The 21,569-nt window shown below is 35.7% G+C and overlaps 1 protein-coding gene across 4 annotated transcripts in view; it reads left to right on the top strand.

Moving 5' to 3' along the window:
* NCOR1 (nuclear receptor corepressor 1) overlaps positions 1-21,569 on the top strand; it is a 75,938-nt gene that overhangs the window by 24,404 nt on the left and 29,965 nt on the right. For all 4 annotated transcript variants that reach the window (XM_072881840.1, XM_072881837.1, XM_072881839.1 and 1 more), the window contains exons 7-19: positions 1,669-1,725; positions 2,195-2,247; positions 4,136-4,202; positions 5,220-5,392; positions 7,436-7,526; positions 8,071-8,249; positions 8,726-8,780; positions 9,579-9,680; positions 16,332-16,462; positions 16,960-17,177; positions 18,916-18,978; positions 19,685-19,824; positions 20,568-20,694. In XM_072881840.1, the coding sequence (XP_072737941.1) occupies positions 1,669-1,725; positions 2,195-2,247; positions 4,136-4,202; positions 5,220-5,392; positions 7,436-7,526; positions 8,071-8,249; positions 8,726-8,780; positions 9,579-9,680; positions 16,332-16,462; positions 16,960-17,177; positions 18,916-18,978; positions 19,685-19,824; positions 20,568-20,694 (1,456 nt within the window). The remainder of the gene's footprint in view (positions 1-1,668; positions 1,726-2,194; positions 2,248-4,135; positions 4,203-5,219; positions 5,393-7,435; positions 7,527-8,070; positions 8,250-8,725; positions 8,781-9,578; positions 9,681-16,331; positions 16,463-16,959; positions 17,178-18,915; positions 18,979-19,684; positions 19,825-20,567; positions 20,695-21,569) is intronic.

The raw sequence follows: 21,569 nt of genomic DNA, 5'->3' as shown, positions 1-21,569 counted from the left end.
GTTCTCCCCTTCCCCCAGTTGTCTGTGAAATTCAATGTATTTACTTAATACAGGACATTAGAGCAATTATTATGTTATAAAAACTGATGTAACCAATGTACAGCGATATGTTTACTTCTGGTTACAAACCAGTTTTACTGTTTTAAATCTCTTTCACACTATAATGTAATTAAAAATTATTAAAATCATACAATCACCTTACAAGACTTCCTCAAGCTGAGTTGTATGTTGGGTAGTAGGCAAAACTATGTGAATTTGAAGACAACTTAGGGGGCTGCTGAGCAACTCTCTCTGCTAACTCTGGTTACAGATGGGTTTTACAACAGAATTTTGAACTTGCTATTGCATTCCCCAAGTCGCGTATGTGCCAGTAGATGGGGAAACCCATTTTTATGTTGCCTCAGATAGAGTAACATGTGTGAGTGTATAGTCATCTATTAGCTGCTTCTGTCTGTGTAGCTCTTCATATAGTATTCTATATACAAGGGGAATTACCAAGCTTGATGCATTTGTGAATCCATTTAGCGCTTGATTTGAGATCTTGTGTTAGGAATTACATGTACTGTAGAATGACAACATTGATGGGGCTTAATACAAGTAGCACGTGTCAATACTCACTGTCTTACTTAAAGGGTTATTAAAGATGTATTAAGCATTTGTGTACATAGCACTTGTTTGGTATCTTTCTGTCTACAGTTGTACAAGAGGACAGTCTGCTTGGCAGCTTTCATCTTCAAACCATGCAGCTTAGGATAACTACTTTCAATATTTAACTACTGTTGGCTAAAATTTGGTTAAAGTAATAGGGCTAGAATTCAGTTTTAAATGTTTTGAGACCAGAAAAACCATTCTACCAGGGTAATACTATAGTATTTCCTTGATATATAATTATTTTGTACAGCTGTGAGTTCCGAAAAATTTCTCAAGATTGAAATTACATGGAAAGAGGTTAGAACTTAGCAGAACACTTTCTAATAATAACTGCTTTATGGATTAGTTTCTCCTATAATTTTCTTTGCAGATGTCTTAGGGCTAGCACATACAACTATTGGGGGGAAAGAAGCAAATTTGAATTAGTATGTTTGGTCATTTCAGATAGCCTTGTCTGCTGAGAAAGGGCTTTGGAAGATCATACAGGCTTGAAATGAATTTGTGAAAGCCAGCTGTCTTATCCAGTGCTTCCTCCTTTAGAGTCAGAATTATTTTGGGGTCTTCGTCTAGTGTGAGGGAAGGAAGACCTTTGACATACTTCTCTGTGTGTGTGTATGTACACATTGATTCACACCCCCAGACTTTGCAATTGCAAAATTTTAGTCTCTTAACTGCATTTTTCAAAGCTAGCTATAATTTGTTTTACTGGACACCTTTCTTCCTCTTAATAATTATTTGCTGTATTATTTATTAAATGCATGTTCTTTTTGAACTGCAGAGGTCAGGTTCTGCTCTTATGCTCTATCAGCTTCCGAACATGGAGAGCAGAGTAGTAGCTGCACAATTCAGGTACAGGTTTCTTGATTTGCTGAGGCAACATTGCAGAAGTAGGTTAAGAAGCATACAATATGATCACACAGGGGTTTAGCAGCTGGCATAAGTGAAAGAGTTCAGATACACTTTTGACGCTAACTTCAGATGATTTACTTAGACTATACAAAAAAATCTTATTTGCAGAAAAAAGCAGAAGAAGCTCACAAGATTTTTGAAGGTCTTGGTCCAAAAGTTGAACTGGTAAGTTGTGGTTGTGTTTGTGTTTGTTTTTTTTTTTTTTCTTTTGTTCTATTTTCTGTGTTGTCAGTGTTGCTTTCATGTCTGTAATTCTGTTGTGGTAAACAGATATAGTTCTATGTTTATGTATAAAAGAAGTGTGTGTTTAAATACACTGGGGAATTGGGGCTTGAATGAACTGATTAGCAGCATAAGTGTAATTTTTTTAAAATACATTTTCATCTGTTTGAGAGAACAGTTTGAAATATGGAAAAATTGAAATACTGTTATATACATAAGTAGTTATAATCTAATTTTAAGTAATGAAATCTGTGCTTTATGTTGAGTATCTTCTAGTCCCTTCAGATTGCTGCATCTCAGATTGGGTGCAATGTTGGCAGAATATTAAAATACTGTTAAATATATTGCATATACTTTTAGAACTACATGCATTGAAAAGTACTAAGCGTACCTTTCTAATCCAAAATTGTAGCCGCTTTACAACCAGCCGTCAGACACAAAGGTCTACCATGAAAACATCAAAACGTAAGTGCTTTAATATCTTTCACTGTGCCATTTAAGGGATCTAGAGTCAAACGTTCACTCAAATTTTCATGTTTTCAAACATTCACTGTGGTGTCCAAATAGGATGTGTGTACTTTAACCATATTTAAAAGCTTCCAGCTTATGTAATTTTCCAATTTCTTTGTTGTAGAACAGTGCTACAAGAAATGAGTTATATGTACTGAAGGCAGAGGGAAACGTAACTTTTCATCATAACTTAAAAACAAATCATAAAACTTTTTTTTTTTTAAGTTGGTAACGCTTGTATTTTTCACAGCCTAAAATACCAGATTTGACCTAGATATGCCTAGTAAACTTTTCCTAAATGTACTGTTCAAAGAAGTGTTTAAAAAGTTATCGCTGTCAATAAATGGTAGGAGGAGTCCTGATTTTTTTTTTTTAATTATTATTAGCTATTTATTTATTGACTTAACCATGTACTCATTTGCTATCATGGGCTGCAAGCAGAGTTGTTGCATGCTACACTTGTTATTTAGGGCAAACCAAATAAGTGAAGTAAACTTGTTGTCTTCTTCTAGAAGAAACATGGATTTTGAGGAAAATGAATTTTTTGTTTCTTTTTTAATATAGAACTTGTTTCTCAAATTTGTATGAGCTAGGTTTTTTAAGTTCACTGAAGCAAATATTGTCTATAAATGGAAATAAAGTTTTAATAGATTAATTTTTAAATGTGTTTAAGCTTATTTGTACTCAAATTCAAATGTTCATTAAGTTGCATCTGATTACTTTGAATGTCTCAGTTCTGGAAAGATAATGGTGAACTCGTTTCTCTACAGAAAGTCATTCATAACGTAGAACAAAATCTACTTTTTACGTGGCTATGTAAAACCAATATTGATTTCACTCTGTAGCAATGTTATAAAATACCAAAATAGTGATCGTTGTGTTGCAACAAAAATCAGCGTATTTTCAAAATATGTACTGCTACTAGACTTTGGTGAAAATAATTGCTGAATTTTAACTGCCATAAAAGTGCATATTTCTTACAAATCATCTTTGAGGAAATTCCACTCTATTGTAACTATGAAGACCAAGGCCTTTTCATGGCTTCTCCAGGACAGTAACTGGGAAGAAAATATTTACTTTAATGTCTCACTTTGAAACTCAAATAGTGGTGGTTTTGAGACAAACTTTACTGCTGTGGCATGATTATTCCAGTTCAAATTTGTTGAAGAACATTACTGTCTTCATAAGATTTATTTATTCATTAACCAGTTTCTGTACTACCAGTTTTTACAAAAGAAGAATTAGTTGGTTTCAGATGTGAAGAAATGCATAGTGAGTTATGTGCATATTACTAAGTGCTATAACTTTTACTACTATTTCATAATATTTTGTAAGTACAGAAAAATCTACAGATGGCTATCCTTTAAAAATTTATCTTAAAAAAAAAAAAAGGTACTTCTTGCTCCACTCCTTCAAAGGTAGCTGCATAGCAGTTTCAAAATAGTTAATTTTTTGAGTAATAAATTGTAAAACTCTTAACTTTAGGATTGAATTACAAAGATTCCCACCCCCCCCACCCCCCCCCAAGCATAATATCTTAAGCCAAATTTACTAATTTTAGCATATTATCTCTCTTGTGGCAAGTGAGAGCACCTAGCTTGAAACTGGAAGCTTTTGTGTCTTAATTGCTTATTCCAGCCATCTTCAAGAATCTTCTCTCTGATAAAATACAGTATTAGTTAGATGATTGTTTCGTCAGGAATTTTCCCTCTGATTTCTATCCCTGAAAATAGTTTTCACAATAATGATCTGGCATCTAGAATCCATGTGGGCTCTGTTGAGTAGTTTTGAAGTGCTTGATTCTTATGTAGTTCACTTTTTTTTTTTCAATTTTGTTTTCCAGAAACCAGGTGATGAGGAAAAAGCTAATACTATTCTTTAAAAGAAGAAATCATGCAAGAAAACAACGGGTAATACTATCATGCTTTTGTAAAAAGAGCACATGGTTGGTTTTCTGTCTGGATCCTTGATTTGCATTCCCAAATGTGTAATGTAAATCCCATTGATTAGAAAAATAAGATCTGAAGCTAAAATTCTGTTGATTTATTGGAAAATAAACTGCAGGTTTTATAACTGTGGTTTGTTGATTATTTGACTGAAAACCATCTAAAGTACAATAAGGAAAAATCTTTTTTTTCTTTCCTTTTCTTTTCTTAAAGAGTATGAATGGAAGAGACCCAGTGAAAATCTTTAACTGTCATGCCTGGCCTCTCTCTGAACTTCTTTTCTTGTATAGTAGCTATAGTACCTGAAAGAAAATGGGCGGATCTCTGATTTTTTTTTTTTTTTAAGTCAGACAGCATTTTTAATCAAACTTGTGTATGTTGGATACCAGTATTAATTGACTTAGTGCTTTCTCTTGCTTGCTGTTGGAGCAAGTGGCATACAAAGTCAAAAGGTTGTTTTGGGTGATGTCTGAAAGATCATTTTTATTATTAAGAATAGCAGAAGATTATACATCAAATTGGAGGATTCCACCATGAAAACGTAATTATTCTTCTTCTTACGGTCCTAGGGGTTTTTTTATGCAGGAGCAGCTCCATACATATTGCTGAGCTTGAGGATGTATTGCAATTATTCCAGCCCCATTCTGTTAATTAGAATTTTAAAATAAATAAAAATTTTAAAATTAAACCAATTCCATTAATTAAAAGCCTGGCACCAGAAGACGTGAGATTTCTGGAAGGCAAAAATAACAGTTACCAAATACTGTTGTGATGTGTAAAGCAAAGAAATAGTGTGTAATATTCAAAATCTACATTTTTATATCCACTTCCTCACCTTCTCTCTGCTGAAAATTGGATATATGTCATCTTCAAAAAGAAAAACCACTAGAGCAGGAAAAATATGGAGCCCACCCATGTTGTGTGTACTCATCACTTAGTGTATTTGTGTTTAGTTCAAGGTTTACTTTTGGAATTTAACAGGAACAGAAAATCTGTCAACGTTATGATCAGCTGATGGAGGCATGGGAGAAAAAGGTTGACAGGATAGAAAATAATCCACGCAGGAAAGCTAAGGAGAGCAAAACAAGAGAGTACTATGAAAAACAATTTCCAGAAATCCGGAAGCAAAGAGAACAGCAAGAACGATTCCAAAGGTATTACCATAGATTTGAAATATTCCTATAAAATATTTCTTAGGACTTAAGTTTTAAAATTATTTATAATAAAATTGGTTCAGCTTAATGGTTAAGCTTTATGTTCATCACTTTATTCTTTAAAAAAAATATTAGAGTATCATACAGTATAAAGTAAAATGTTCTTTTATTTGTTCACGGTGTTTCATGGCATTGAGCTCAAGTTTCACTTCAGATCCTAAGGATCTTAATGACTGTCCTTGTCTATCCACTGTCTTACATCTCGCCCTTTCCTGTCCCTCCCTATCAGCTTTGTCAGTGGCACTAGCCTCTTCAGTTTGGTGTCCTCTTGGGCTGCTTTGGTGGTGTCCAAATTGTTCCTTTCCTGTCCCCCTTTTTAGATCTGCCATCAAAACCCATATTTTCCAAAAGAAATATAGAAAAGGGGCTAATTAGCAAAGGCTAGTTAGTTTGTGGTGCTTGGTGACACTATAGGAGTTAAGCTGTTCAGGTGCACAAAGAGGTTTGTGGAGTTGGTCTTAAGATAATTGTCGCGTCAGCTTCATGTGAGCCTGTTCATTTTGGGCCTACACCCTAATTTATACTTAGTGTTTTTCTGTCACTAGGTGTCTGTGTTATTCCTTTGTTTCATGATCCCTATAGTCATTAGCCTACACACTCAAAAATCATTTGACTTCTTTAATTAACAATTTGAGTGATCTTTTGTTGTACTTGCCATGTAATTTTATTCCAGACATTTTTGCTTTTTGAAGTATGCAAGCTATGACAATTAAGTCCCTGTTATTTAATTTTAATCTATCAGACATTTGTTAAATGGAAACTGTACAAAGTCTTAAAAGGAATGAAGTGCAATTCAATTGAGAGTTCACTTTATCTACAGTGCTGTAGGTAGTGCTTTAAATTAGAATTAGGTCAAGTTTGATTTAGTTGTGTTCAGATCTGTTTATCTAATGTTTGAAATAATTTTAATACACCTTTGAGAGTTCAAGCCCCATAAAGATTTCATCTCATTATCTCTTCTAACCATCTGTCTAAATCCCCTTACTTCATAAAACATAGGAAAAGCAGATAGTTTGCAATGTATCGAAGTCTGCAAGATCTGGCTTTGTGAATTAAAGAAATGAGGAAAGAAAGTAAATTGTTAGAATGGAAACAGAACTCCTATCTATAAGAAGCTTTAACTTGAAGAATGTATCATGTCTTCGTAATTGCAAACTCTACTTGGGAAGGGGCCGTCTCTTTACGTTATATTTATGTTCCCTAATGTAATGGCATCTTTGTCTATAGCTGTGCTTGTAATACTATTGCCATGTAAATACTAAGGGTTTTTGTCGGATTTTGTGCAAATTGATTAGTTCAGTAAAATCTTTGAGCAAATGAAGATGTTTTGTGTCTCTAATTATCAGTGATTTTTATCTCTGAAATGCTTCTTGACCCACATGCTGTAATATATTATTATGATGTTCTTGAGTGTAAAGATCACTAGCTGAAAAATTCTTCCAAATTACAGCTCTCCCCAACAATTCAAAAGTTAAAAATTTTCCTTTGTTGTAGTGAGTCTGTGCTGTATTAGTAACTTGACCAAATTGCTGAAAGGCAAATTTAATGTGCTTTCTTTCTTTTAAAAAATAAACCAAAAAAAGCTGTCTTTTACAGTGTATCAGTTGTACTAGTTAAGGTGATGATTTCTGTGCCACTGATGAACATTTCTCATACTCAGCAGAAGCCTATTAATGTATCTAAAACACCTACTGGCAATGGAATCGGTGGTAACACTCCTTTTTTGATGTTGACTTAAGCATGCCCTTCTTGCTGAGCTTTGCAAATTCACCTGTAAAAATGAGCAGTTGTTTGAAATTGCAGTACATTAACAGAGTTTGTACTCTGATGCTGCTTAAGAAAGAACACTCCTAACTAACTAATTTGAGAGACTGGTAACAGTATTTTAAAGAATTTTGAAGGTTATCATTGTTGTGTATAAAACCTGAAAATATAGCTGTTTTCCACTTTATCCTTACTGCTTCTGTTTTCCCCTAATTCTAGAGTTGGCCAAAGAGGGGCTGGACTTTCAGCAACTATTGCTAGAAGTGAACATGAGATTTCTGAAATCATTGATGGACTTTCTGAGCAGGAGGTGAGGCTATTGTCTGGACTTTGCTATAGAAGCACAGCAAATGACTCAATATCCTTTTACTGGCAGTGAAAGGTCTCTTTCAGAGAGTTTGGTTTTTTGATAAGAGAAACCTTTTGGGGCTGATTTGAGAGAGTCTGTGTGAACTTTGGCTTGAAACAGGTTTTACAAATACTTTTCTTTTAAGGGTTATGCTTCCTAATTGCATCTGTCCTACATTTTTCTCATGTGTCTGTGTTCATTGCAGGCTTGCTACAACCTAGTTTTTTACAGCTCTAACAAACATGTGAAAACTCTTCCTTTCTAAAACCCTGCACCGTTTTAGTTTTTCATCATTTGCAACACTATTTCCTTTAGCTGGCTGTGTAAATGTTCATTGGGATAGTGACAACTTCTAGAAGAGTTAAGAAGTGGACAAAAAGAAGTTTCAAACTAACTGTGAATGTATACTGTGGTGGAGCTTTAAAGAGTTGTATAATTCGAGAACTGTAAACATTAGTAGCAACTTTTTGTATTCTTTACTTTTTCTTTTATTCTTTGCCTGTAGAATAATGAAAAACAAATGCGTCAGCTCTCTGTCATTCCTCCCATGATGTTTGATGCAGAACAAAGACGAGTGAAGTTTATTAATATGAATGGTCTGATGGAGGATCCCATGAAAGTTTATAAAGACAGACAGTTCATGAATGTCTGGACCGACCATGAGAAAGAGATTTTTAAGGAAAAGTAATGGGCTTTCTTATCTTTTATTTTTATTACGTTGCAAATGACAGTTAAATACTTAACCCCACAGTAAACATCAGTTAAATTGGGAATGCAGAAGCTTTTGTGCAATAATATTTGATAATGTTCTTAGTTGGATGAATGAAACATTGCAAAAGTTTTAGACTTCTCCACTTATTTTTCAGCAGAGTAGGCTCACATGCATTTAGTCCTTAGATAAGAAATTCTCTTAAAAATACTTTAGTTCCATGATAAGACTTAAAATGAGAAGAGTAGGTATATGATCTCATTATATCAGCTAATAGCTAATTTTAAGTGCTTAGTTCTAAGTTTGCCCAATTTGAAATCTGGGCTTTTTAGACTAATTTCAGTTGTGTAAATCAAAGGCCTGCTGATGGAACAGATTGTTTGGAAAACTGCTTTGCTTATTTGATCGTGAATTTTGTTGTTAAACTTAAATAATTTCTGATTTATAAAAGGTTTGTCCAACATCCCAAGAACTTTGGTCTAATTGCTTCCTACCTGGAACGAAAGGTAAGACCTTTTTTAATATAGGTAGAGCCTAGGGTGGGATCCCTAACTTTCCAAATGTAAGTCATTTATCCCAGCATCACTTTCTTTTCCTGGAAAAAATTGTAAGTCCAAAAAAAGTTACTGCTTTGACAGGATTTTATAATACTTGATCAGTAACACAATCAATGCATGCAAACATCTAACAAAAGTTAGTGAAATTACACTATTGACAACGATAAAAGAAAATGGCACTTCATTTAGTTTTGATCTTATTTTCTTTTTGAAGGAGGTAAGCTTCTTTAACTATCTCACTGTTTAGATGAGGACATAATTGTTTCTGCTGAGCCACTGTGCTAACTCTAAGAAATCTTGCCACCACCTTTCAAGTCAGTGGGATCCTACTGCTGGCTGAATTAGCCTTTAGAACTAATTTTAGTCTTTAGAACTGATTTTGCAGAACTGATGTAAGAATGGAGAATTAGGATTTGTTAAGACTTGCAGTAGAATCTTGAATACATATGGCTATTATGATAAATAGAATCTTTCAAACTTGCATATTGTCTAGTATAGATTAAATCATGCAAACTAAAGTAGCTGAGGGATATTATAAATACATGAGTCTTGCGTTTAACACTAATTTTATGCATCGTTATATTGTTATATTTGTGTGTGAATTCACTTCCCTGCTGAGCAAACAAATCTAATAGTTTTATTTTAGTCTAGGGCCTGAATAGTTTTAAGTGTTGAGAGAAATTAAATACTAAGAACGTGTTTTTTTATAGCAGTAAAACCTAATTTTTTTTTTTGCTTTCACTTTAGAATGTTCCCGACTGTGTATTATATTATTATTTGACCAAGAAAAATGAAAATTATAAAGCCCTTGTGCGAAGGAATTACGGTAAACGCAGAGGAAGAAACCAGGTATCTTAAATTTATTAATCACTTGGATATTGTTATTTTATTGTTTCATATTTACAACTGTCTTACTATCCAATATAGTAATATATTGGGGGGGGCAGGGGAGAGAAGGAAAAATATTTTTCCTTTACTGCGTTTTTGTGCTTTTTAAATTTAAGTAATCCTGACCTCAGCGGTGTTCTTGGTTAGTTTGTTTTTAATTCTGTGGAATATCTTCTTCCTTTGCACATTTGTGACTTTTTTTTAATATGACAATTCATTTTATTTGAGGACCCTGCCAAATAGACATTGAAGTCGAATCCATCATTAAATCCTATGTTGGAGCCAACAGAAATTAGGTTTAGCATGTGACTTGCAGTGAAAAATACATAATCACTTCATAATGTTTGTCAAAAAGCAGGAATTAATAGTGATCTTTATTTGGTGGTCAGGCTCAAAGTCAAACTGGAACTTAATAGCAAGAAGAAAGAGACCAATTTAATGCACGCAAATAAAAAATTCTGCTGATTCAGGAAGTATTCTTTTGGAAGTTGTGGAAGTCTTTGGAGGGGAAAGGAACAGCATATTATGTACAAAAAGCATATAAATACGTTTGCTAGGCTACCAGCTTTAATGTGGATATTGGAAAACTAACAAAAAAAATTAAGACACTTTGGACTTTGGGGTTTTTTTAAAGAAAGCAGGAGCAGTGCTGTCTCTTCACTGAATGTGTTCCCTGCTCTTTCCATTCTGATTTCCCCTTGCATCTATTGGGTATTTAAGAAGTACTGAAAATAGAATGAAAGCTATATCAGTGACGAGGTTAGGAAGGATGGTCATATATGAAATAAAGTACATGAACAGAGTACTAGATGTAACAACCAAGCCTGGAGGTATTTTGAGTTTGTATCCTTAAAATGAATTTAACAGCTGGAAACTGGTATAGATACAATGTGCTGAGGAAATACCCAGTGCTTTGTTGGAACTGGAGCTCGGTGGGAGTGGGGGGTGGGGTCCTCTCAAATTCAGGGTTTTAGAAATCCGCAGACCTTAAAATCTGAAGAGTTGTGGGTTATTGCATTTAGTCATATCTCAGCAGCGATACTAAAAAGAAAATTGTTGAGACTTTGAGGTATTGTCACTGCACAAATCTGTACTGAACTGCAAAACAGCAAATTAAGTAAATATTACACTTCAGGATATGTGAATCCTCTTTGCAAATAATGTCAGTTTTCTGAGAGTCCCAGTAAATGTATATTTTCTATAAGAGAAAATTGCTGCAAACAGCTTAAGTTGATAAGTTGGTCCTGCTCACTAGAAACAGTCATAGTGTTGTGCTTCTATGGTGCTGCTGTTGTACTTAAACCTTTTAAATTATGGTCTTGTGTTCTAAGAGAAGAGATCATGTCACAGAAGACTTACTTGACTGTACCCCACAAATTATGGATTGCTTGGGATAAGGTCGTTTTCATTATGCACAGGATTTAGTTAGAGCTTCTACTTTGACTAATTGTGAACTGCTGTGATGGGAGAAAATACTGGAAATATCCTGTATTTTGCCAGAACTTCTGTTAGACTTTCTAAGCCTGATAGGAAAAGTGTATTTTTGTGTGACTAGTGATGGTGAAAGATTCCAGTTAAAGTATGGGTGTATGGCAAATACAAACAAGAGGGAAATAAACGAGATTGTCCAAAATGTAGACAATCACTGTGGACACTAAACACAGACAATGCTGCTGTTTTAAGCGGCTCAGTTTTATATTCCAGTATAAAATGAGATTGGTGTGATCATAGTAAGTATACGCATGTTGAGCAATGTCTTTGCCGTATGCTGTTCTTCTGCAGCTGTTCTAAGCGGTGAGGAGACAGAACTGGCTCAAGCTGTAATGCAGTGTAATTGGAAGTTTTGAGATATTCAGAAGATCATAACTGTATACTTAAATGTCTTTCAACATTGTTAAATTTTAGAATATTGCAACTGGTAGAATTCAAAATTTGAATGGATTTCTCAATCCGTAAATTGTTTGCTTTCCTTGGATAATGCAGGTAAACTAGAAAGACTTTAATTACAGCCCTGTATACAAGGGCTTAACATGTGTACACTTACTTAAGTATTTAAGTTCACTTATAGTGAACTTAGCTCACTATAAAAGGAAACCCAAGGTGCTCTGCCTGACTTTGTAACTGCTCCTCTGAACACTGATTTATATGTGAATAACTAAATACGTGAGTTGGAACGCTGAAGCTGCTGTCATTGTTCGTTCAACTCAAATTACTTGCTCTTTGAATTTTAGCAGTTGTAGGTCTTAATTGCTAGTTGTTGATCCACATTAAGTACTACAACAGATCACTAAACTTTGGGCAACGGCTAGATGGGCTTAATGTGTGCTCTGTGTTAAGGATGCAGATAAGTGTCAGACTTCATGGATCTGAAGAATGTTGAGCTATAGTTGCAAACTCAAGGAAATACTCTAAACATTCTAAATGGGAAATTTTACCATTTCTGGAAGTTTAAATTCAGAAGTATTGTAGTTAGCATGTTTAGTAACCTGTAGTAAGGAATTACATGGTACCAAAAATCGTATTTGTATTTCTTAATTTTATTAATGATTAATTAACAACATCTATAACAGCTAGTAAAAAAAGAACTTGAGTGTTGAACTGCCTTGCTTGCCAGAATTTTTATCTTACAGTTGCAGAACGGAATTCATCCCTCCCCTCCCTCCCACACCCCAGCTTTGTTTGAAGCTGATATTTTTCATATCTCTGAGTAGCAACCTGAAACTTCTTTGCTGATTGGCAAACACAAGTCATGCAAGATTTATGATGTGCTCCAAGATGCGCTTATGCCAATAACAGGTGCTTCAGCTTAAACTCTTAATAGTTCATATATTTTTGTAAATTAGAAGGCGAGCAAATGGAATATTGCAGTGGAGAAATTAATCACGGTAATGATGTTGAAATCCTTCAGAGAATGAACTTGACTCAAGTTTCAGCGTGGGGCCTTTTATTTTGGAGAATCTGAATGCTGGATTAAGGCATGTCAAGTTAAGACATGTAAGGCTTTTTGAATTCTGATACATTTTTGTCCTCAAATGGGTCTAGAAAGGCCTTTTTATAAAATGCTACCTAAACTGTTCCAGAATGCTTACAGAGGCAACTAAACAAGTGCATCTTAAACCAAATGTGACTTTCCAAATGAAGAGCAAGTTTTTAGCATCATGTGGGAAGAAAGTGTGCTATACGATGCTTTTGCATTGATTATAGAGAATTCCTTAAATAACTCATTGAAAGGAGGTTCTCTCCGAGTAAAGTTTTTCATTGAAATTTGGTAGCAAAGCAGTAGTCAATAAGGGGTGTGTTCCTGTGGTCTGGCTGCCTGGTCAGCAGAAATGCATGTCTGTGGATCAAGCCGTGTGCCTTTGCAGCAGGTGGTACAGTCCAGTGATCTGACTAGACAGAAATTTGCTGTATGTCTGTGATGGCCAATCAAGCCGAGCTCGGTGGGGATTACCTTGGGTGACCCCGGTGAGATTAGAAGGTTGTATGTGAGATGGGCAACTCTGCTGTAGGCAGCTTAAGTGGCAGAATGACACAATTTCCTGGAATAAACACGTTGCTGGGTCAGGCAGCCTCTGCTAAAGAGCTGTGTGATGTCGGCGCTGGTGTGGTTTTTGTCCTTTTGAATCGTACCCTGAATTAAAGCCCATCCCCTTGCCTGGATAGTAAAAGTTTTAATCAACAGATGAATGTGCAGGTACGTCGCTGACCGAGGCTTCAACTGTTTTAAGGTTTGTGTTTAGCCTGCACTTGACCTATTGATTATGCATGTTAAATAAATTCACTGTGAAATAGAGAATCCTGTTATTTACAAAGTGTGATGTTAAGTTAACCAGGTAAAAAGAACAGAGGATTTTCAGTAACTGTTTTGTAAATAGATGTAAAATACAGGGTTTTAAAAAATTATTATTATTTTTCTTTTTATTTTCTTCTGAAAATGCAATTTTTAACTCCTTGCTTTTGAGGCCAATCTATGTAGCACAATGGAAATAATTTACTTTGCATGTCTCTGACATCTTGCCTGAAGGAAGTTTTTGCATAACCGAGTAATGCCAGCATCTTAAATGCTAATAATTTGCAGCAAGATGTTAGTGGTTAGTGTTAGGGTTTTCTGCTCCAGTTCACATTATTAAAATGTCAAAAACAAGTCCTTTTTGTGACTATTTCCAGCCTCAGTTTTGTTAGTGAAACAGTGACACCTGCTGCTACACTTATGGGAAGGTTGGTTCCTCTGTGAAAAAGAAAACCCTATTTTGAGGAATTTTTCAGGGAATTTTTGAGGACTGTAAAATCTGAGTTAATGAAGTCCTAGAACAGCAATCTTGTAGATCTCTCTCCTTGTCTTTCCATGAACTGCCAAGTGTACTTTGGGTATTTATTTGAAAGGTAGCTTTATAAAAATATTACATGGATTTTACTTTTTAAAGTTGACTTGCCGAGTCTAATGGCCAGTAAGGAACAAGTTGGTTCTGCACACACCAAATGTGAGTGGAGAGCATCTAGGTATTGCAGTTCTTCTGAATGGGTGATGGAGGTGGTTTGTTTAACCCATTCGAGGCCCTTCAGTGTAAACGCCTGTGAGTGGTTCCCTCTGTGTGGCCATATCCAACTCCCCACCCTCTCTTACGTGACGTAGTTTCTTACGAAAACATATTTAAGGCAGAATTTAAACTGTAATCATGCATTTTAAATAAACGTATGTATTTTCAGAGAGGAGGAAGAGAGCTCTTTCTTCCTCCTCCCTCTCCCCTCCCCTTCAACTGGAGTCCTGCCCACTATAATCTCACCTGCAGCCTCAGGCTTTCTTTTCTCATTATTCTTGTATGGTGCCTTGTACAGAAGGCTTGGATTTTTCTGTGGCACTTGGAAGATCGCTTTGTTACAGATACTATTCAGTGTGAATGGGCAATATGGATTAAGCTCTAGATGCTTGATGCAGGTTGCTGGCTTTTGAGGCCCATCAGGAAAATTAATTTATTTACCATTTGATTCATGTAAGGGTTCTGGGAACTTGGGGAGGGGCTTACATGATTTATTTAGTGGCAGCCAGCTACTCCTTGGTATTTTAACTTGGAGAGGAAGGAATTTGCAGGCAAGCTGTGGACACAGAAGTTTGGCAGTGTTGGAAAGCAAGATGTTTTGGCCACGTGCAGATATATCATTGTGGATGGCAAAAATCAATATTTAGGCTCCTAAATATATTTAGGGAGGGTTACAACACTAAAACTTAAGGAAATCTTTTCTGAAGCCACATTTGATAGATCTTTCCTAATACTTGGAGGTTTTTTTCTGTATGAGCAGTGTCATTTTTCTAATGCTTTCTTAAAACATCACAGGATATTTGGCTTGTATAATGTTAGGCCACCTCTAACAGCGAAGTCAGACAGGGAATGCCAAGGCTGTTGTAGTTATTTGTGTGATAAGAAATAGCAAAAACAATGCCACAAATTTTTCTTACATTTTTTAGTTGTTGTTTGTGGGGGTTTTTTGGTTTTGTTTGTTTGGTTGGTTTTTTAGCAGCTGTAAGGGACCGTACTGGTAATTCTGTGTGATCACATTAAGTAACGGAAATTTCTTCCATTAATTCCTGTTTGAAGCAGATTGTATCTTCTGGAAATTTTAAATCAAATTTATGTGCTTTCTAAAATGAGATACCCTTGCACATGGTAGTCATCTGGATTGCTTTGAAAAATAAGGAGCAAGAGTCCCTTAACAGAGAAAGCGTAAATAGTATTTTGTGCAGTTTTCCTTAGTATAGTAACATGTAATGGTAATTACTTTGTCATTTGTCAGTGCTTGTGTGCTTGTAAAACTATAATCTCAATAAAGACTATAGTTTAATAAATAAATAATTCTAGGCTATAATTTTCCTTCCATAAAAGCACTCAAAACACAATTCTAAAATTCCTGACCCAATTTTTTGAACAATTATATTTCTTAATTACTAATGACGGTTTTGAGAAGATGGTTTAGAGTTGGTCATAATGTTCATGCTACAAGATCTTCTGCTTCCAAGTTGTGAACTATCAGGTTTCACTATTTTAAAATGGACAACGTTAAAAATAAAATTTGAGAGGAGCAACACCATTACTATGCAAGAATGTTCGTCAGACCTCTCTAAGCACTTTTAAAACATAGCTGTTCATTTTTAGTGTGGCATAAACAGCACATGTATTTATTGACACATGTACATGTATATTATTATCTCTGTGCTCACTTCGTAAAAGAAGCCTGTACCTCCATGGAATTTATAAGACAGAATACCATATCTGAATGGGGCAGCTGACCAGAAGAACCATAGGAGAAAATAAATTGAGAGGTACTGAGGTACAGCTAATATGTAGAAACTGCACATTCTGTGGCAAAGGGGACCCCTGAAGTCTGGGAGATAATGCCTAGAACATCATGTTCATTATGATTTCAGGGTGCAGATAGGTGTTACAGTTTTTGGCAGAGGCGTTTTACTGTTATGTTGACCGGTGTGCAGTGACTGTAACTTAAAATATTATCAAGTGGGAGGTAAGGCAGCATCAGTGTTTCTGCTGCTCTGAGTACAAGTTGCTGCACCTTTGTGTCATCGAGTTGTTATGATGTGTAAATCCCATTTCATTTCAGCAACAAATTGCTCGTCCTTCTCAAGAAGAAAAGGTAGAAGAAAAGGTAGAAGAGGAAAAAGCAGAAAAAGCAGAGAAAAAAGAGGAGGAAAAGAAAGATGAGGAGGAAAAGGATGAGAAGGAGGAATCTAAGTAAGTATATGTACTGAAAATGCATTATTTCACTCTAGATTGCAGTTTTTTGCAAAGATCAGAATAGGATTCGCATTAGCCTGACAGTGAAATCTGGACTGAAAACTGTTGCTACTTAGGTTAGGTTTTGTGCATTAAACAAATTTTTTGGACATACCAGTTTCTCTGTCTTGCTGAACTAATCAGACTGGTGGAAAAAGCCATGGGATTATTTTTTTGCACATGTAATAGTTTTCATATCTTGTTGGTTTGGGTTTTTTTCATATGTTCTATCACAGTGTTCGCATTTTCTTTGAAGTTGATAATATCATGTATCTGCGTTATTCTCTAGCAACTCTAAATTGCGGACAGTAAGTGAATTCTCTTTCACTAAAGGTGTCTTTTGGGTTTGTGGAGTTTTGTTTGTGGTTTGTTTGGTTCTTTTACACCCATATTCAGGAATATCTGCCTATTGTGGCTATCTGAATGTGACTGAACTATATTTTAACTATTCCCAGAGAGAATACCAAAGAAAAGGACAAGACTGAAGTTGCACCAGAGGAAACAGAGGAAAGGGAGCAGGCCACTCCTAGGGGCCGAAAAACTGCCAATAGCCAAGGTCGTCGTAAGGGCAGAATCACCAGATCAATGACAAATGAAGCTGCGCAAGCAAATGCTGCTGCAGCTGCAGCCACTGAAGAGCCACCACCGCCTCTTCCACCCCCGCCAGAACCTTGTGAGTAGCATTTATAGGACACTTGGGGACCCATCTGCTTGTCAGGCTCCACCGACATAAGGTTGTTTTCTGTGCATGCAGTGCACTTTTTTTTTTTTTCCCAGGACTACATCTTAATTCTTAGGCCTGCTTATAATTTTGTGACGGTGTGGTACTGTTAAGCTTCACGAGCGTAACTTCCTGAATAGTACATGTGTAATCAGATGACTCTGTTAGAGCCACGTGGCAGGAAAAAAAAAGGCAGTTCACCCTTTCTGTGATAACTACGTTTTCTCTCTCTGCAGGGTTAATGATGGATCTGTAGAGATCCGAGTGCCTTTGACACAGATTGACTTGCAGGCTGTAGCTTACAGAGGTTATTGTTAAATAAGTAGGCATGATATTTGAGTACTTTAGGGAGTTTCATAATCTGAAATAGATCCTAGCAAGTTGTTTTTGTTGTTGTTTCTGCTTTAGAAGGCAAGAGACTTCTTTAAAATAAAATGTTACTTTCTTGGCACGTATGGTTAGAAAAGACTATGCTATCTCTGGCTGCATTTCTGAAAAGACTGACATAATTTGTGGTGCTGCAGAAATACTAGCAAACAGAATACTTTGTGGCTAGTAAATAATTATCCAGGATGGAGGGACAGGTTTTTGTTTTTTGGTTTTTTGATGGGTTTTTCTTTTTTCCTTGCAGTGCTCTGCTGTGGCAAAGTTTGTTGCTCCTAGCTCTTCAACTGGGTAACTGTAGTTACAGGCAGCTGCTATTCTAGAATTTCTAACAACTCTTTTGTTGCTCAGGTATTCTGCATATCCTAAAAAACAGAGTAAGCGGGCAAATTAGTTCTCATTTAACTGTAAACATCAGAGATTGTGATAGACATTCTTGCTCAGTTGATGTGGTGGCTTTTTGTCAGCAGTTAGACTAAGGCAATAGTGTTTTTTGCTTTGGGGTTTTTTTTAAATCATTTTTGCAGGGTTTTCTGCAAAATCCAAAATAGCTTTTCAGTGGATCAGAGACTTTATAGTGTCCTACTTCTATTGTTTGTTAATTGAAGTTGTTGAAGGGTCCATGTTGCATGCTATGCATAATGGAAGATTTTACGAAAAGGAAATGGAGGCTGTTGCAGCTTAATGCCACTCAGAAATTTGAACAGAATGATATCAAATCCGGAGAAGTGAATTAAAAGTATTTTTCATGGAATCATACTTAGTTTCCTGCTTGGTTTTGCTTACTGTTTTTTTTTGTTTCTTTTATTTTTCTCTGTCCAGTAGGAGACTCAGTGAATACAAGAATAGTAGATTTCTTGATACCCACTAACCAATAAATAACCATTTCAGTCCTTTCCACAGCAGTGAAATAAGATGGAACTAGCTTTTAGCATGTTAGATTGCTGCTTTTAGTAGTTGATGGTAATTATTGACAGTTTACATAAAATTTTAGTGATAAATACATACAATTTTAGTGATAAATATGTCTAACTTACTTACAAGTCTTCCTTGACAGATAATTAATCATAGTTTTGTAGGCAGAATAGTTTTGAACAGTTTGCTCTGCTGAGATTGTGGTGGTTCCTACTATATCTCTAACTTGGTTTAATGGAGACGGACTACTTCCCACTGACAAGAGCAGCTTTCCCAAGTAACTTGAACAAGCCTTAATGTAAATAGATTAGTTTACTATGGGAGGCATGATTGATGCCATAATAGTGAATCCTGGTCTTTTCTCTGATCAGTGTCTTTGTTTCTCTTTCAGCTTCTGCAGAGCCTGTGGAGACATCCCGCTGGACAGAAGAAGAAATGGAAGTTGCTAAGAAAGGTAAACCCTGTAAAACTTTTGACTTACTTCTGAATACTTGTATTTATAAAATTACAATAATTTACTAAATTACTGAATAAGAGCACTGTGATTTTTTGCGACACTACACTGAATGAATAATTTGAAATTTGCTGTTGTTTTTTTCTAAAAACAAACAAACAAAAACCAAAACAAAACAAAAAAAACCCACACCCAAAACGAAAAGCAAACATCTTTAACAGACAAAATCAGCTTTTGAGACTCATGTTGACTTTTTTCATTTGGGCTACTTAGAACTGTTTGATGTTGTGCTTGGTCCATGGAAGTCTGTGAAACAGATGTGAAGGTGTGTATGTCACATGTCAATTTTCAAAGTAAAGTGTTAATAAGTTACAAAAATTCCTATTGTAGTTTATAACTTGTCTGTTCATTTGACAGATACTGTTACCTGTAAATTTTATGCATAAAGTCAATACTTTAGCAGAAGCGTTACATATTAGCAACAGCCAAGAGTTAGGTTTGAAGGCTTCATAAGCAGACATTCAAGTTGACACAGCTTTTTTTCGCCCCGTAAGTTAGTTATCAAGTACATTGTCATAGTGAGAGTTCTCTTAAGGATAGCAGTACTTCTGTATACCTTCCCATAGGCATTGTTGTTCCATTTATTTGGGTTTGGATAGCTGAATTATTTATCATAGTAAATATTGGTTCTTATATGTTTGAACAGGCCTAGTGGAACATGGACGAAACTGGGCAGCAATTGCCAAAATGGTTGGGACGAAAAGTGAAGCTCAGTGTAAGAACTTCTATTTCAACTATAAAAGGAGACACAATCTAGACAGCCTCCTCCAACAGCACAAACAGAAGGTAAGTGCAGTGGACATTGCATGTTTTGCAGGGGAAAGCTTGGCATCTTTCTGAAGGCATTCATCACGCTTCACTAAGACTGTTTTGCAATCACCACTTGTTTCCTTTTCTACTTGTTTTTGTGTTGTGACGTAAATCTCCTAGAAAAGGCGGCTGATGCTCACTGACCTGTGATACTAACCAGTTGTTGCTTTAAAATGCAATAGAAAAATTTCTATCAGATAGAACACTCAAGCCTGAAGAATTCTTTAGTGCTCTGAAAACCACGTTCCTTATCAGTACACCAGTAGCTATAGAAGTTCAGGTCATCGCTGTAGAACAGTTACCTTAAAGCACAATAAGCACTAACCTTACAAAACAGAGCAAGAGAATTGGTAGAAAACCAGAAACTGAAAGTTTTGGGGCATCTAAAGTAGAATCCTGAGTGTTGGAATCCTCTAAACTGTGGTGTTATCCTAGTGTTCTCTCACTGAAGTGAAGAGCATCAGTGTCTGTGTTTGCTGCAGTAGTTCTGTTGTCCCCCAAACGTATCTTGAGACACTGGTTTGTTCCCAAGCTTATTTTTCATCAGGATCAGCAAAAGCTGGCCTGAATTTGAAGGAGTGTGCCCTTGTGAATTAATCTGCGCTAAATAGAGAATCTCTGTCTTTCATTTCAACCTCAGATTGATAAATGACAATGCATGTAAAAGGAAATAATACTTGCAAATTTTCGGTACAATGTAAATGCCATGTCTTTATCAGTCTTCGCGAAGGCCCCGTGAGGAGCGAGATGTATCACAGTGTGAGAGTGTAGCTTCAACTGTGTCAGCGCAGGAGGATGAAGATATCGAAGCATCTAATGAAGAAGAGAATCCAGAAGACAGTGAAGGTAACTTTTCTGGCACAGAAAGGGATATGTTTTGTGCCAATTAGATGCTCAGAAAGCTGTGTTCTACTGCATGATGTAGTGCTCAAATACTATGTTTCAGTTAAATTTTAGCAATTGGAACTCACTTCAGTAAGTTGTATCTGGAGGGGAAGAAGCATTTTTAGTGTTGAGCAGCCTTAAGATGTTATTGCTTAGTATTTTGAGATGCTTTGACTATGCTGTCTTCTAGAGGATAAACTGACAGCACTTGGCCAAAAAATTGTGAGTATTGAAACAAGTTGAATGAAAGATATGTAACCTTTGCTAGTTGATAGTCTCAGTAAAGCTTCAGACAGGCAAATTTAAGTGTTAGGTTTTTTTAAATGTGTTGGTTGCAACTGCTAATAATTATAGGCACTCAACATCAGTCAGTCTTGGCCAGCCTTTTGTGAAGCTGTAAGCAATAGAATTCATAAACGATGAATCAGAGAATATGGCTAAGTGTTGGGAATTTTGGGTTTTGGTTGATTTTTGTTTTGTTTTAAGCTGCAGCGTGTGTGTGTAATTCAGCAAATTGCCCACTTCTATAATAAGTCAAAATTAATTACTTGTTTTACAGATGGATAGGTTAGAATTGATGGATCCTTATTGCATCCATTTGTTTAACAAACATTCTTAAAATATTGATGTAGTTCTTATCAGAATGAAGATTCTTATCAGAATATAAGACTTGAATGTAACATCTGTGTTCTAGATGTTGCCATAGTTTTTCATAAATGTTTTTATTTATCTAAAAGCTATTTGTAATATAATGGAGTTCATGAACTAGGCTAAAAAGAGGAGGAGGGTTCTTTACTGCAAGAATCAATACCCTTCTTTAATTGGTATCCAGTTGT

This window comes from Ciconia boyciana, chromosome 17 (genome assembly GCF_034638445.1).
Source record: "Ciconia boyciana chromosome 17, ASM3463844v1, whole genome shotgun sequence".
Lineage (NCBI taxonomy): Eukaryota > Metazoa > Chordata > Aves > Ciconiiformes > Ciconiidae > Ciconia > Ciconia boyciana.
The sequence above is the reverse complement of the archived record's forward strand: the minus strand, read 5'-3'. Positions and strand labels throughout refer to the sequence as shown.